The sequence below is a fragment of the Staurois parvus genome, unplaced genomic scaffold (genome assembly GCF_062004578.1).
Source record: "Staurois parvus isolate SC_StPar_1 unplaced genomic scaffold, SC_StPar_1.0 ptg000469l, whole genome shotgun sequence".
In the NCBI taxonomy this organism is placed as follows: domain Eukaryota; kingdom Metazoa; phylum Chordata; class Amphibia; order Anura; family Ranidae; genus Staurois; species Staurois parvus.
The window spans coordinates 3,393,487-3,410,628 of NW_028318265.1; the positions used below are offsets into that span (position 1 = coordinate 3,393,487).

The following is a 17,142-nucleotide window of genomic DNA, read 5'->3' on the forward strand; positions in this document are numbered from 1 at the left end:
GAAAACTGCTTCCAGGTCATCACATCAGAGCCGTCCAGAAATATGGCAGAGATTTCACGATTGTCCTCAGGTGATAAGCAGTTGAAGTTTCTCCTTAGGGCAACATTACTGAGATGCTGATGTTGGAGGATCAGAGAGATAAAGAATTGGGATGTGTTCCCCTGGTATTGCCAGGAAAGTAGAGAAATCATAGACTGGGAATAATGACAAATACTGGTGTTTCAAAAAGTGGAATTATAGGTATTAATCAATACATGACAGTGAATGGATCCAGTTACCCGACACCATTTCCAGCAACAGAATCAGGGAAAATCTGAATGACTAGGCTGGACAGATATTTTTTTGTGATCTACGTGATTCAATCCACCACCTCCATATCTTCAGTGCAATCTTCACTGAGCCCCTTTATGCTGCATCAGGAAGGGATCAGAGCTCTGGAGCGTCGGGATATGTTTCCTCCTACCAGGACAGAAGGTCAGTCAGAGAATGGATAGAATAACAAATCTTGGTGCTTGGTGGGACAATAAGTATTTAAACATGACAGTAAGTGTATCTTGGTACCTGGCAACATCACCAGTTAGGATATATCTGGAATGCAAGGCCAGGTAAATCTCTCTTTATATATACTCTGTGTCCTCCTCTCCATCACTACCACCTTCACTAAAGCAGGCCATAGACGGGTCGAACATCGGCCAATTTTAAATATAAAAAACGAAAAATCGGTCGTTCGATCGGCCGACGTTACCACCAACGTTAAAAAATTGGCCGATTTTCATCCCGTCTATGGCCGGCATTAACCTCATAACTTCTGTCCCTTGCAGAGATGGGAGCACACCATACAATGTGACAGCCAGGGGCGGACTGACCTTTCTAGCACTCGGGCACTGCCTGAGGGCCCGGGGTCAGTAGGGGGCCCCATGAGATACCCCTGGTCCCTTTTATTGGCTTTTTCATAGGCTTTTTTGGGTGTGGGCGAGGACACAGGGGCCCCATGATCCCCTATTGCTCGGGGGCCCCATGAGTTGTCAGTCTGCCCCTGGTGACAGCAATACATAAGAAGAAGAAGAAGAATTCCAGTCCGCTATTATATTTAATATGAAAAAGTCTTGCAGTTGCAACAAATGCATCCATTTGTATCCAAATAAAAACATTGTAATTTCTCCTTCTCCTTCTTTCATGGTTTGCATACACGTGCAAACCCTGGCTGTGTGTTTGCATTTGTGGATGTGTGCAAGACAACGGGAAATAGGTTTATTTTTTGGGGGGAGATTATTAAATTTTATTTCTGTTTTTACTTTCTTATTTAATTTATTTTAACAAACCACATGTGATAGCATGGGCAGGTGACAGGTACTCTTCATAGAGACATTGGGGGTCTAATAGTTCCAAGCAGAGAGTAATCACGCCGCCTACACTGTGAAAGTGAACAGCGGTTATACAGGCCAGCTGCAGAAATGAGCACAAGCTGATGGCTGAAATGGCACATCCAAGCTTAAAAAATATCAGCAGGAGATGGATTTAATTAGTTTGCCATTTATTTAAAGAGTAACTCTACTTTTGTTGAGGAAAAAAGCCTTCACCTCTGGCCGATCTATGTACATTGCAAGGATTTTAACAAATTTGTTGCAGATTCCTGCCTTTTGTTATTCTGAAGAAAGAGTTGTTTGTCTGGTACATGTGGAAAGTGAATTTAATGGGAGTGGTTTCACAATTATCAATCAGCTGCTATACCTGCAGGACTCTAATGAAGAAAATTGCAGGGTCTGCATCCCTTTAGGTGTAATTTCCTATTGGGAGTATCTCCCCAAAAATGACATTTTTGTTGCAGGGGATACCTGGAATCTGACTTATTGAGAGCAGAAAATCTTCTGGGAAAATCAGTGAGCCAATCACGCAAGCAGGAAATGAAGGTTCTGAGGGGCGTTTTGCACACATTACATAATGCAGCACCGCACCAGCTTGTCCTATGATCCCATAACATAACGCAGCACTGCACCAGCTTGTTCTATGATCCCATAACACAACACAGCCTATCCCCTTAGTCAACTAAGCCATTGGCTCCTGCTGCTGTCAATCCCAGTCAGCAGAGATCGGGGGATGGGGCTGAGCCACATTGTGTGTGTGTCAATAGATGCACACACCCTGGCTCAGGAGTGAGCCCATATGTTTGCCCCCATAGCATTGCTCAGACACAGAAGAGGAGAAGCCAAGATTGCTGGTGGGGGACCCCAAAAGAGGACTATTAGAACTTTATTTGCCAGTGAAAAATTCTGGCCATTGAAATGAATTAATGCCCAAGCACTTGAGGTACCTATCGCTTAGGCGCGTTTAGGTGCATCAGGCATTTTTTCTGCCAAAACACTGCTGCTTTGGAATGCTTTAGCAGTGGATCTTTTGTGTTCTGCGATCAAAGGCCTGTAAATAACTATGTGTGCACAGACACATATGCTAACATTGAGAGGCGTTTATAGGTAGAAAAAACTGTAAGATGCCTCCAGAAGTAGCATTTAAAATGCCCAGTGTGCATAAGACCTAAAGTAAAACTGCAACTGCAGTCTTAGCAAAGGTAGCTGCAAATATTTCCAGAGGTGTATCCAAGTCCGCACCCTGTACAAGTCATCAGAAACAAGTCTGATGAGATTCTCAGAACTGCAAACTTTCACAGTCATTTCCTTATTCCTGATATCAGCCATGGAGTCTGCAGATCTGAGGAAGGAGCTTGAATGTTCCGTCTGCTTGAATGTTTACACAGACCCCGTAATGCTGAGATGTGGACACAACTTCTACCGGGTCTGTATTGATCATGTTCTGGAGACACAGGACGGGTCTGGAGGCTATTCCTGTCCTGAATGTAGACAAGAGTTTCAGGATCAGCCTACCCTGCAGAGAAACATAACTCTGTGTAACATAGTGAAGAATTTCCTGTCTGCTCAGCCAAATCTGGAGGAGTCTGGGGTCTACTGTACTTATTGTTTTAATGCTCCCGTACCTGCTATTAGATCCTGTCTGCTGTTTGAAGCTTCTCTGTGTGAAAATCACCTGAATGTCCACAGTAAGTCACCAGAACACATCTTATGTGACCCCACCACTTCCCTGAGGAACAGAAAATGCTCCATCCATAAGAAGATCCTGGAGTATTACTGCATGGAGGACTCTACCAGTATCTGTGTGTCCTGCTGTCTCATTGGAGAACATAAAGGACATCAAATGGAATCAATGGATGTTGCTTCTGAGGAAAAGAAGAAGAAACTGAGAAATATTCTACAGAAACTGATGTTAAAGAGGGAGGAGACAGAGAAGAGCATTCAGAGTTTGCAGGAACATATGCAAAAAGTACATGAAAAAGCACATCGTGAAGCAGAGAGAATTGCTGCCCTGTTTAATGACCTCAGGAGACAGCTGGAAGACTTGGAGAAAGGAGTCCGGAAAGAGATCTCCAGCCAGGAAGAGATGGTCTCATTATCAGTGTCTGACTTGCTCCATGATCTGGGAACAAAGAAGGATGAGATTTCTAGGAAGATGGTTCACATTGAGGAGCTGTGCAACATGATGGATCCATTGACTGTCCTACAGGAATCAGACACAGGTGACTTGTGTGGTTCTGAGGATGAAGGTAATGAAGACAGAGATGGACACAATAAGTTCCTCCATAATGGAGGGGATCTGGATGCATTCCAGATCTCACACACGTTACACACAGGGTTATCTGATATAATATCAGTTTTATTTGGGGGAATCTATATACCAAAAGCTGTAGATATATTATTAGATGTAAACACAGCTCATCCTCATCTATTTATAACAGACAATGGAAAAACTGCATGTGGACCAGAATATTATGAAGTATATCCACAATCACCAGAGAGATTTCAAAGTTTTCAAGTGTTTAGCAGTCAGAGTTTCTCCTCAGGGCGATATTACTGGGAAGTGGAGGACCTTGGATCAGAATTTTGGAAAGTCGGGGTGTGTTACCCCAGTATAGACAGGAAAGGGCCTCAGTCACTCTTTGGAAGTAATAACAAATCTTGGTGTTTGAGCATGTTTGATGATGAGTGTGCAGTGTCACACGACAGTAAACGGACTGAATTACCTGTCAAGATCTCTGTTAAAAGAATCAGAATATATCTGGATTACGAGGCTGTTCAGCTCTCTTTTTATGCCTTGTGTGACTCAATCCGCCACCTCCACACCTTTACTGCCACCTTAAATGAGCACTTACACATTGCATTGAGTGTGCACGATGGCTGTATACAGATAAGTAGTGGAGAATCAGGCAATTAAAGTGGTTGTAAAGGCTCAAGGTTTTTTACCTTCATGTATTCTATGCATGAAGGTGAAAAAACATTCTCTGTGTAGGATCCCCCCCAGCCCCCCTAAGACCTAAGCCCCCTCCTGATCCAGGCATGTGCACTGTAGTCTCATTGGCTGAGAAAACAGCGACAGCCTGCTGTCAATCTCAGCCAGTGAGCCAATGAGAAAAGAGATGGGGCAGGGCCAAACTGTGGTTCCATGTATGAATGGACATACGGAGCAGCAGCTGGGGAGTACACATGATCAGGTGCCCCCATAACAACTGCTTGCTGTGGGGGCACCTGACAGGAGGGAGGGACCAGAAGCGCTGGCGGGGGACTCGAGAATAGGAAGATCCAAGCTGCTATGTGCAAAATCACTGCACAGAGCAGGTAAGTATAGACATGTTTTTTTAATTTTAATTTTTTTTTTCAATTTAGGCCTTTTGAATCACTTTAGATGTGGGAAATCCACCCATGGACTGGTGACATTTCAGGGTGTTGAATTTGATTTGTTCAAATAAAGTAAGATGAGATAATAATGAAATTGGAAATATTCCTTCTGTTCATGAACCAGCTGTAGCTTTATTTTATTGCTTGTTCGATGAAACTCTTATTTAGTAAAGGTGTCCATAGATGGTTCAAATCTCTTCCTGCTGAATCGGACGAGATTCGAACCATGTATGGGCAGGCTGAATGTATCCAAGTTGATCGATCGATCAACTTGGGTACAGCCAGCCTGCCAGATTTTACATGCAATCAGGGCTTTTTTTCAGCCAGAATGTGGAGTTATGCATTTCCAGCACCTCCAGCACTGAATGTATGTAATCGCAAGGGGTGCTGGAGGATCTATTGTTGCAAAGAGGGGGTCAATTGTTGCTGGGAGGGATCTACTGTTGGTGGAGTGGTCTACTGTTGTTGGCTGCTGGAGGGTCTATTGATGCTGCTTGCTGGAAGATCTATTGTTGCTGACTGGAGTCTATTGTTGCTGGGGTGGATTTATTTTTGCTGGGGGGTATTTTGTTGCTGCGAGGGTCTATTGTTGCTGACTGGAGTCTATTGTTGCTGGGGTGGATTTATTTTTGCTGGGGGGTATTTTGTTGCTGGAAGGGTCTATTGTTGCTTGAGAGATCTATTGTTGAAAGGGGGTGTACTGTTGTTGGCTACAGGGGATCTATTATCATTAACAATTACTTAGCACCACAAAATGATACTTGGTCCTGTACACTCTACAAGGGACGGTACTGGAAGGTGGGCAGAGGGTGGAAGCAAGGGACAATGCTTGGAGGTGGGTAGGGGTAGGGTGACTCAAAAGGGACAGTTCCCGCATGCATGCAACAAAAACCCTGCATGCGTCTATAACAGCCTCTAGCAATAATCACTGTGTTCCCCCCACATGGAGAACACTATAGCTCCACTGGAGTGATTCCCTTGTCAAAACTAACTGTGTTGATGGGGGAATATAGCAAATTTCTTGAAAAAAATTGGCTCCTTCTATGGCCTGCCTAAATGTGTACTCCAGGCAGGGGCGTCCCTAGGGTTGGTGTCACCCTGTGCAATAACACTTGGTGACACCCCCTCTGACGATCCCCGCAGGATGCTTCAGATCTGCGGATTGAGCATAATGGATCGGATTCCAATCCATTATGCTCAATCCGCAGATCTGATCCATCCTGCGGGGATCCTCGGCCTGCTTTACAACTTACTTTTTTGTGGCGCAGATCCGGTGTCACCTGCCTAGGGACGCCACTGACTCCAGGCAATCAGATAGGTTCACAGATTAAATATATTAAAGAGGGCTGCTTTACCCACCAAAGGATTTGTATTTCTGTCCAACCAGTTCCGAGTTTTAGACAGTTCTGTCACACAGTACAGTGTGGCAGGGGAAGGAGATCTGATTTTCCTCTGCTGTAGTTACGTAGCTCTTACAGGTCTTGTCCTTACCCCAGCCTGTGATTGGGGTGTGTATACTTGCAGTCGTGGAGTTTGGAAGGGGAATGCCTCTTATGATTAGCACAGTGACATCTTCCTGGCGGGCTCAATCACATGGGCTACGTGCCCGAGCTCATGCCTACTCTGCAGCTATGACAGTCTCCCTGCTCTTACTTTCTGATCTCTGACAGAAGAGTAAGGGAACTTTTAGGAATGCCCAATAATTTATGACATGAAAACATTATGTGGCAATATTCCTGCATTATCTTTCTAACCCTGCAGAGGTTTCTTGTTTAGATAAAGAGCTGCGCAAACTGGACTAATAGGGCTATATCCCTTAATGTGGACCTCTCAGTAACTTAACTGTGTGAATAAATCCCTCACATTTCTCAATATTCAGCAACAGTATCATTTTTAAGAAAAGCTCCACCTTTTATCATTAAAAAAAACACCCTTGAGTTCCATCCAGTGACTTTGCCTAGACTGAGATAATTTCATCAGACTGCTGCAGGCAGGTAGATGCATTTCCTCAGTCTTCTCTTACCTAGTGATCAGACGGAAACTTTGTAAATTTGTAGTAAATCACAAGGTGAGAGGAAGCAGTAGGGGCTGATCTGTGTGAGATATTTGTGAACACAGTCAAGAACTGAACAGGCACTATGATTTACATGATTGTGTCATCTCTGAGCCAACATCCCAGTCCAGGAAGTAGATGGTGACCCTGCATGATGCTGAAACAAATATGACCTGCCCTTCTGAAGAGAAAATCAGTTAAATGCATTGTTGTGGGCAGTATTGTGATCTGTAATAAATTCCTGAAAGAGTTATACTGGCATATTACTGATTATGCTGCACATGTCTGATGCTAGGTCTGCTTTATCCAATTAGGAGTATAGCTGCAATCACAAAGGGGAAATCCCTCATAAATGCCCGAACTGTCTTTCTCCCTAAGGAAAACTAGAATTGTTGTTGATCAGTTTTATATAACCTCTTTCAAAGTTGAAATATTTTATAATGATTTCAATAAGTTGTATTACATCCTTAGGTTACAGATAAGCATTTCATACTTCAGTGTAGGAAATCCATACTGGCTTTTGGATCCAGTAAACTATTGCACTTGAACTAGGGGCACCCAGTCTGGGGAAGGTGCGGGGTCTCTAAAGCCATAGATGGTTCAAATCTCAGGTGGTTCAGCAGGGACCGGCCAAGATTCGATCCACCTATGGGCAGGCTGATTGTACTGAAGTTGATCCATCGATTGACTTCAGCACAACCAGCCTGTCAGATTTTTTTTAATATGATTACTATCAGTGGCTATAGCTGGCAGCAGGAATTATTGTGTTCTGCCACCATGGAAGGCTCCACAGGATACTGACTATGTTGATGGGGGAATCAAGCAATTTTCCTTCCTTCCACCAAAGAAAATCGTATCATCTATGGCCTGCTTAAGCCTCTTTGTTTAGATTTAAAGCACAAACAGGACAGTTTCACTCATCCATATGTCAAACAGGACAGTTTCATCCATACTTCCATACATCCATACGTAAAATCAATATGTGACTATTTTTTTTCATTGTGACAACAAACAGGATGACACATAACACCTTGATGTATGATCACATGATATATTTTGATTTACAGAACCTTGTTTAAATATAATCTCTTTTTTCATACATTATATGTCTTATTTCATATAGGAATATGACAGTAAATCATGGAGGTTTGTCAATAAATGTAAAATGAATCAATATAATATCATAAGAAACATCTGTGCTGTCTGACATGCTGTACATTTAAACGTTATGCTAACAGCTAGAAATGATTGTTGTTTTTATCCCATGCCCATAATGATGTGAATGTCACCCAATGATGTCATGTACAGTATGTACTCTACTATCATACTGCATCCTTGAGATACTGTATTATAAGGATTATCATACCTTAAAAAGATTGTGGGTAGAAGATGAAGAAACTGTGAATGTGACACAAAATCATGAAATCTGGATGCAGATTCATTAACATGTTCATGCTCTATGATCTAGGACAATGGTCTCCAAACTGCAGCCTGGGGTCGGATGTGGCTCTTTGCTTGCCTTTATCTGGCCCTTGGGGCACTATTTCACTAACTTACACCAATGACGGGGCACCATTCCCTTTACTGACACCATCAAAGGGGCACTATTCTTCCCATTAATACAAACAATGGGGCACTCTTCCTCCCATTACAACCAATGAGGGGGCACTGATCCTGGGGCATTTTTTGCTCCCACTGGCCACAGCCCCCCCCCCCTTCTTCCTGAAACCTGAAGGACAGAAAACTGTCCCTTTGCTTAGAAAGTCTGGAGACCCCTGGCCTAAGAGAAGACTTTGAGATGAAAATATGTTTGTTAGACTTACAGTATCTTACTATGTACACCAAATGCAAACAATGCGGACAATAATGTAGAGCAGGGGTGTCAAATTGGCGGCCCTCCAGCTGTTGCCAAAGTCCCGTGAGGCATTGTAAGATTGACAGTTACAAGCATGACTCCCAAAGGCAGAGGCATGATGGGACTTGTAGTTTCACAACAGCTGGAGGGCCACCAGTTTGACACCCCTGATGTAGAGTGTGATGTCCATTGTGGGTGAGGACTGTAGAGACGCTGCTTAGAGGTGAGACTGAAGGGGTCAAAAGTCCCCAATAGACACTAAAATGCACTATGGGGTGTGGGGGAGTTCACCTACTTTGAAGCAGCAGTGGGTGCCCAAATTCAAATGCTTGGCATGGTGTAAGTTACTTGAGAGAAGAGGGGATAGTGGTCTGCAGGCATCTCTTGGAAATCCAGGTATCTCAACACCAATTCTGCCCCCAAAAAGCATCAACTGGCGGTGCCAGGGTGTATCTGAGGTTGTTGGCTTATCCGGCTGTTTTCATGTCTGCATCTACTGTATGGCTACCTTTACATGAAAAATGTCAGAACAGATGAATTATCGGGCAGGAAGAATCTAAACTCTGCAGGGGCTCAGCTTTGGGTACAGATCTCTGCTGTGCATAGGAAAGTGACTTAGTATCACAGTTAGATACTTGTTTCATGTATGATGAACTTGGATGACATTCAGCTGCAAGAATATATCAAAGCTGATATCCTCATTGTGTTTTATTAGTGTGCTATAGCGACAAGCAGCATTTATAAAGCTGTAAAAAAGCTTGTGCGTTCTTGTGTATCTAGACCTTTGAGTGTTATATCAGACGTGTGTGCGAACCAGTTTATAAGAATTCAGGATGAAGAGTTTTGGCTTAGATCTTATAGAGACGGTTTCACTTGTGTCTATTTCTACATTTGTCTTGTGTTTCGGAAATCGCAGCATGTGTTATTCTCTTCATCTAAACAGCTTTTTTGCCTACAAATCAATGGAAAAAACTAATCTGAAAAGTAACTCAAACACATGCCTTGTGTCCATGAATGCACCTGAAAGCAGCACGTTTTGGGATGGACAGCCACGTACACTGACCCCTAGTCAGGAATGACGCCGAGCATCCAAGTCAAAAAGTTAAAATGTTCTGCAGCTGCGACGTAGGAATCTAGATTGATATTGCAATGGTCTTGGTGTTGGGATACTGTAGATCCAGGATATTTCTGCAGACCACCCAATTTCTCTACCCCCAATTTTAAACACTTGGCTAGGTGTAGGAAAGTAAAATCTGAAGTCATGTTGTTGGAGATAGTCAAAGATTACGATCATGTTACATGAAACTGCTGGAGATCATTGCTATTAAAAGCCCCATTACAAATCATTGCTCCTACTACTGACTGCTAGGGCCCAAGAGCTGCATGGTACGTTTGGGCTGCAAAGAATAGTTTCTTATGATAAATAATTGGCCCGAATCAGACAGACCATCTGGAAACTGCAGGTAATACTGAGATCAGCACAGTGGACCATGTTACATACTGCTATCTTTAAAGTGGTTGTAAAGGATGAAGGTTTTTTACCTTCATGCATTCTATGTATAAAGGTAAAAAACCTTCTGTGTGTTGCTCCCCCCACAGCCCCCCTCATATTCCCCTGAGCCCCCCCTGATCCAGCAATGTGCACGGGTGCTCTGGCTGTCCCAGGTCTCTCTCTCTCTCATTGGCAAAGACACACCAGCAAGAGCCATTGGCTCCTACTGCTGTCAATCACAGCCAGTAAGCCAATGAGCAGAGAGCGGGGGGGGGGGCTTACATAGAGCGGGGGCTCGGAGTGAGCATGCACCACTGCCCCCATAGCAAGTGGCTTGCTATTGGGGTCAATGGTCAATGGGAAGGAGTCAAGACCGCCGGCAGGGGACCAGAGAAGAAGAAGAGGATCAGGGCTGCTCTGTACAAAACCACTGCACAGAGCACGTACATATGACATGTTTGTTATTAAAAAACAAAACAAAAAAAAACAAAACCTTTAATATCACTTAAGTCTATGTAGCTGCCAGAAATGGATTTTTACTCATCAATATGAGGGGCTGCTAGAGGTCATATTATATGTTTACTGTTAAATGTAATGTATTGTGGAAGAGTTGTAATGCAAGTTCTGTGAATTGAGAAGATGGCAGAAGTGGGAGGATGAGTGGGATGCCACTCTGGGCAGTATCCAGTGGCTCTGCGGAGGCACAGCAGGGAAGGTTTTTAGCAGAAGTAGCAGCCTGCAGGTAATGAATCACGCATAACTAATGTGTTTGGTACTGTATCCCCCAAACAAAACATACTAAACTACAGATTTAAATAAAAGGCATTGCAGTAAGCATGCAGGAATAGCCTTGATGGCTCAGCTTTTACCTTATTAGTATACAGCTCCATCATCATGTATCCAGTAGCAGGATTATGAAAAAACCTACCTTCACCGGTGAAGGTTTATCCTCCTGAATGGAGGGGGGGGGGGGGTTGCCAAGTCAGCATCAGGACCATCATTTTACATACAGGGAAAGAGTATGTTCCATTTAGAATCATAGGTCAAATATAAAAATAGAATTTTTTGTGTCAACAAAAAACATGATTTACTGTGCAGCTGGCAATACCATAAAACAATAAAGGCAAATAAACTGACAAACAATATATTAAAAGACTTAATATTAATACAATCTTGAGCTGACACAATGTGTGCAACGTCACAATCTGACTGCATGGATCCCATTCAACAACTTTAATACATAAAGCAGACCATGTCAAGATGACCGACAGCTGGAAACAGATTGCAATATTGGTATAAATAGAAGTTTCATTATTGCTACATTGTAACCAGGACATTTCACTCCGCCTGATTACAAAACAAAGTATATTTATAAAGCAAGCTTGTTGGCAAATGTACCAGCCACCTCATGCTGGACCAAAAATAAATTCAATGAAAAATTACTAAATTATTTATTAAAGTTCACCCATCCCTTCATCCTACGAAAGTAACTTGTAAAGAAGTGAGTTCCAGTATGAGAAGACCAGTGTAGGTCTATGCACATGTAGCCAGGATTATAGTTGCTGCAAACTTTTACTTTTCCTCCTGTTGCTGCTGTATTTTTTTTTTCTGTAGGCTTAACAGAGTTACATTGAGCAGCTGTTTGTGTACAAATGTAGCAGCCATCTTTAAGAAGACCATTAGTTGTACATTCAATAATACAGAAATGCGGTGGCCATATTTAAGCAGACCACTGGGGGTAGCCATTTTGGCAGTTTCTGGTTCCATCTAAAAGAAGAGGAGGAGGAGCAGGACAAGGCAGAGAAGTAAGGAAACACATGGTGAGTAGGTGCAGGAGTGTGTTGGAACTAAGCTACCTGTCTGAAAGATACCCCACCACTGGAGATCACCCTCTCCCTAACCTTGGAATTCCGTTGCTAGAGACAATAACCGAGTGTGCTCAGGACCCTGTCGTGAGTGCATGTGGCTCAAGGACACTTCCAGGACGCCAAGGGACAAACTGCTGTTTGGAGCTTTGACTTGGAAATTCTGAGACTACTCCCTTGGAGGATGTGAGGCATTTGGTGAACACCCTGTATGACTGGACTGACTGGCAGAGCCTCCCCTCCCCTGCTGATGGCTAAACTTATAGCAAACTGAGTCTGTGTGAATGGATAGAGATTCTGGTTGTGAGCGCAGTACTGGTGAAAGTTCAAAATTCAGTAAGATGACTTTCTTAAAGGCCAATGTGCTTATCTCATCTACATTGTACCATTGGTCAGTGGAGATTTGACTGTTTAGCCATTATAATTAGCCTTTTTTCCTCTTGGTAGCAAGCATAGGCTACCCATACAGTAGCATATTGCTAGAAAAGATGATTGCTAGTGCTTTGCTAATATTTCTCCATAAAAATTATATTGTTTTGTTGCTTGTGTGCTCTTTGATATACTTGTCTTTCTGAGATTGTTGCTGTTCAATAAATTGTAAAAATTCCCAAAGTGTGTTAGTAAGTACTGGGTGAGCCAGATGCGTCATCTCCAGTTACACAGAAACATTATATTCAGTGGCATCTCCAGGCATGGAGCTACAAGTGGGGGCTTGTCTGGAATATGCATTTGAGACCAAAAAAAAGAGCGGAGACTGCCTCCTCCAGCCAATTCAATATAATGGACCCAGTCCCTGCTGCCCAGTGGTGTGAAGAACAAAATGGCAGAATTGGGCTCTGTGTGATTATAGGTCTTATAACAGTAACCTGGACAGACAAACAGATCTAGTGAATGGTCTAAACAGCGGTGACTGACCAGAAAACATTCATGGTGGATCTGAGAGTTGATCTGGCAGTCTCTGGAGATTGTCCTCTCCCTAAGTGCATTTAGAATTCCTTTGCTGGAGACAGTAACACTTCAAGGTAGCCAAGCCGCTGTTCAGGGATTTGACTTGGAAATTGTGAGTCTACTCCCTGAGAGGGTGTGAGGCATTCAGTGAAGACCTTATATGACTGGACTGCCTGGTAGAGTGTCCACTCTTGCTGATGATGGCTAAAGTTATACCAATTGCCTTTTCTCAGATTGTTGCTGTTCAAATAAATTGTTAAAATGCCCAAGGCGTGTCGGTAAGTGCTGGGTGAGCCATGTGTGTCAGTTACACAGAGATACTATATTCAGCAGCTTCTCCAGGATTGGCACGACACACATTTCTGTCCATAAGGTCAGTACCAAACATGTATTAGCTCACATGTGCAGACATTTTAAAACACACGTGTTGCACCCTCCTAGGAAGCTAGCAGGAGCTAGACTCCAATTGTTAGGGCTGAATAGCAGCCTGGGAGTAATAGCTATCAGGGATCAATTCATGGTCAGAGCTGAGAGGCTTTGTAGACCAACTGTCTGGAAATTCCCCGTTCTAGACCTTTGGAGAAAGGTCTAGAAGCAGTGGGTGGATCTAAGGAGTGGATGATCTGCACTTTTGAGGGAGCATTGCCAATCCTCAACAGGAGGCTTGGCAAGGGGCCAGGACAACCCTTAAACGTGATTGAGCCTGCTCAGCAGCAGGAGAGTTTGGGTGGAAGAGAGAGAGAAGAATGTGAGGCTGGAGGCAGGAGCCTGTGAGGGGGCCCAGATGGAGAGGGGCTCAGCTGCAGACAGAGGACCTTGGAAGGCCGAAAACTTGGGAGTTCACTGGCCAGCTGTGTGGCAGGGAGAGGATCACCTGTGTGGCAGGAAAGGAGCAGCCCAGCTAGAAGGCCTGGTAGCAGCCACTGACCCACCAGCAGAACAGGAGAGGGACCAAATGAGTAAAGCTGCACCCCCTGGGCCAGTAAGGGGAAAGGAGCACTCTAGTGGGAAACTAGATTTGCTATCTTACCAAATGGGACCATTTCACACTGCAGTGTCAGGCACTGGATCCCATGCCCAGGGATTCACCCAGTACAACTGGATGAGGAGGGGAGTCATCTGGGGTCTGGAGTGGTACTACAGGAGATATTTGTCCTCAGTTGCCATTCTCTTGGTCATCTCATATACCCCTTACCCCATCCAAGTTCTAAATCCCTTAATAAACTTCAAAATGAAGCTCAAATACTGGTTACTGTCTCCTGATGCAAGTCTGAGTGAAGGAAATGCGTGTTTCCTGGCTGTGCAGGACTATAGGGGGACCCAAATCTCTTGCAACTCCTAAGGGGGTAGTGCTACACATGGAGTATATGCTCAGCTCTGGTATCGGCTCCAAACGGCCTATATAGCTGGAGTTTGACATGGGCAGATTGCTCAATGGTCTTCAGCTTGCTCCTGATTCTTCTGTGACCTGACCTGCTACTTCTGTCCTTCCCTGTATGACCCAGCTTTCCATTGACCGGTCTGTGGATTTTTGCCTACCTGTTGTGACCTCGGCCTGTGTGCTGGACTCCACTTTTTATCTTCTGATTTTGTACCATGCTGCCCAGAGCTGCTGTGCTATCGGAGTTTCCTGATTGTCTTTTCATGAGAAAATCATTGCAGTAAGAAGATTATACTGTATACCAACACACACCAAGCTAAAGTAGGTAAGTAGCCATAATTATTACAGTTGCTCTGGCTACCAGAACAATGACACCATCCTAAAATTCATAAAAAGATTATCACCAGCATACTATAATTTTGCAAAGAAATTTAATTTATTTTTAATTTATAGCTGTCACAGATAACCCACACAGGGCCCTTTATCAAACAAATGAGATGCAAGTGATACAAACACATATAAAGGAATATTAAGCAATATAAAATAGCTAAATAAATGGGCATCATAAATAACTCCAACACATGGTTTTGACCCCCATGTATGCCATATGGCCAAAGATGTATGGAAGTTCTCTTCAAATCACTGAACACTAAACCCACATCATAAAAACTACCAATAAATGCTCTATTGCATGCTGGTCATACTCACTCATTCACTATGGGATTCATCAACCTGGTTGATCCTGCTGTTCTCTGTCTCCCCTTCTGCCCATGTCATAAGTGCAGTTGGGGATTTTGCAAAGAAGTGTTGGCAGCTTGTGCACATGCTCAGTTTTCAGTGCTGAGCATTTCCTCCCTATCACATTTGAGTAGCCCATGTGACTATAGAGCCACACATGTGGGCATATACACAGTGGTAAATGGCGTTACACAGCTCATAACTGTCAAAAATCTACCCACACCATGTTATGGCCAAAAAATAATAGAAATTTGATTTCAAATGTATATTTGTATGGCAATTTAAAACAATTTATTCTTATTATTTATTTTTACTTTGTATCCTAAAGACTGTTTTTATTTTTGAACATGTGACCTGCAGCAGGTGACTAGAAGCTCCTCCTGCTTATATTTCCCTGCAGATAGGCTGGGAAGGAGCTGGGTTATGTGACAGCTGTATATCAATTAGGAAAAAAGGTACTGATATGTTTTATTAAATTAAAATAATTACAGTGCCATCATCCACATACAGAAACAAAAGGGACAATGTAAATTAAACAGTGTGTCTTTAGTATCATGTTCAGGTAATTGTACTCTTCCAACCTTGAGGTAAGATTTTCGTGAAGGCTCATCTCTGTTCTAGCATGACTATACTCCTGTGTACAAAGCCATCTCCATAAAGACATGGTTTGATCAGTTTGGTGTGGAGGAATTTGAGTAGCCTGTACATTGCTCTTGCCTCAACCTTTCTGAACACCTTTGGGATGAATTGGAACACCAACTGTGAACCAGACTTTTTCATCCAACATCAATACCTGACCTCTAAAATGGTGTTGCTGTCAAAATCTTTGTAACTCTAGAATTCGAGAAGCAAAATTACATTTTTTCAGAATAGCAACAAAAATCCAGTTGGTCATAAAAAACAATAAGGCCAAAGTGTACCTTCTCATAGAATAGTAGAGATCAGGGGCAGACTGACAACTCATGGGGATCCTGGACAATAGGGGATCATGGGGCCCCTGTGTCCTTGCCCAAACTCAAAAAAAGCCTATGAAAAAGGTACCAGGGGCATATCATGGGGCCCCCTACAGACCCCGGGCCCTCGGGCAGTGCCTGAGTTTCCAAATGGTCAGTCCGCCCCTGGTAGAGATGTTAAAAAATGGATATCAAAATATATACTTCTCCGTGTCAAGTATGTAAATGCCACAACATGTCAGTTTTAGGAAAACATAATCTTTCACTATGTCAAACTTAGTGATCAATGAAATTTACAGTTTTTGTTTTGCTGTAATTTCTAAGAAATTTCCAACATTTTAGTGTCACCATTTCAGTGAAATTGATTTTTGGTGGTTTTCAATGGGCTTTGACCATTGAATCTTCTGGGCTGTTGTTTTTTGTGTGTTTTTATGTAAATTTTATTTTTTTTTACTTTTTCACAGAGACTGTATACAAGAAAGTATTGATTTTTTTTATTGTTATATGTAAAAAAAAACCAACCAAAATATATTTTCATATTTATATTTTTTACAAATACTCAAAAAATAATGAAAAAAAAAGTATCATGGTATACTATTTTTTCTTATTTTGAAAAGAAAGAAATAAAAAATGAAAAGATGATTAAAGGTTTTCAGAGCCTTTATGAATTAAAATTATGTTATACGGTTTCTCGGATTTTAAACTACTGTATAAAATATGGGTTGCAAAAAAACTGGTCTAGATGTCAAATAGGCCAAAATACAGAATCACAGGAACATTTACCAGTCTCATATCTAAAAAGGTACCTTGAGCCCTCGTTCACACTGGTGCGATTTGTCATGTGATTTGACAGTTCCAAATCGCATGATAAGTTGCACCCCATTGCAGGCAATGGAAACATTTAAATTGCTGTGACTCATGTCGCAGTGACTTTGAAAAAGATTCCTGCAGTACTTTTTCCTGATTTCATTGCAACTTGCATAGACTTCTGTTAAACAAAGTTACAAGACCCAACAAAATTGGAGATGCAAATCGCACTGATCTGCGGCTTTTATATCATGTTGAAATAGTGCAATTTCACATCCGCATCAGTATGAACCAGGGCTGATGGAATA

At 42.7% G+C, this 17,142-nt stretch overlaps 1 protein-coding gene across 1 annotated transcript; it reads left to right on the top strand.

The window, feature by feature from the left end:
* The first annotated feature begins 2,691 nt into the window (after positions 1-2,691).
* LOC149452706 (E3 ubiquitin/ISG15 ligase TRIM25-like) lies at positions 2,692-4,836 on the top strand. Its single transcript, XM_089689081.1, has one exon. The coding sequence runs from the start codon at positions 2,692-2,694 to the stop codon at positions 4,279-4,281; it is 1,590 nt and encodes a 529-aa protein (XP_089545207.1). The 3' UTR covers positions 4,282-4,836.
* The last annotated feature ends 12,306 nt before the right edge of the window (positions 4,837-17,142 follow it).

What these genes read in the sequence shown, in the direction of transcription:
- LOC149452706 (XM_089689081.1), top strand. Translation starts at nt 2,692, where the DNA reads ATGGAGTCTGCAGATCTGAGGAAGGAGCTTGAATGTTCCGTCTGCTTG.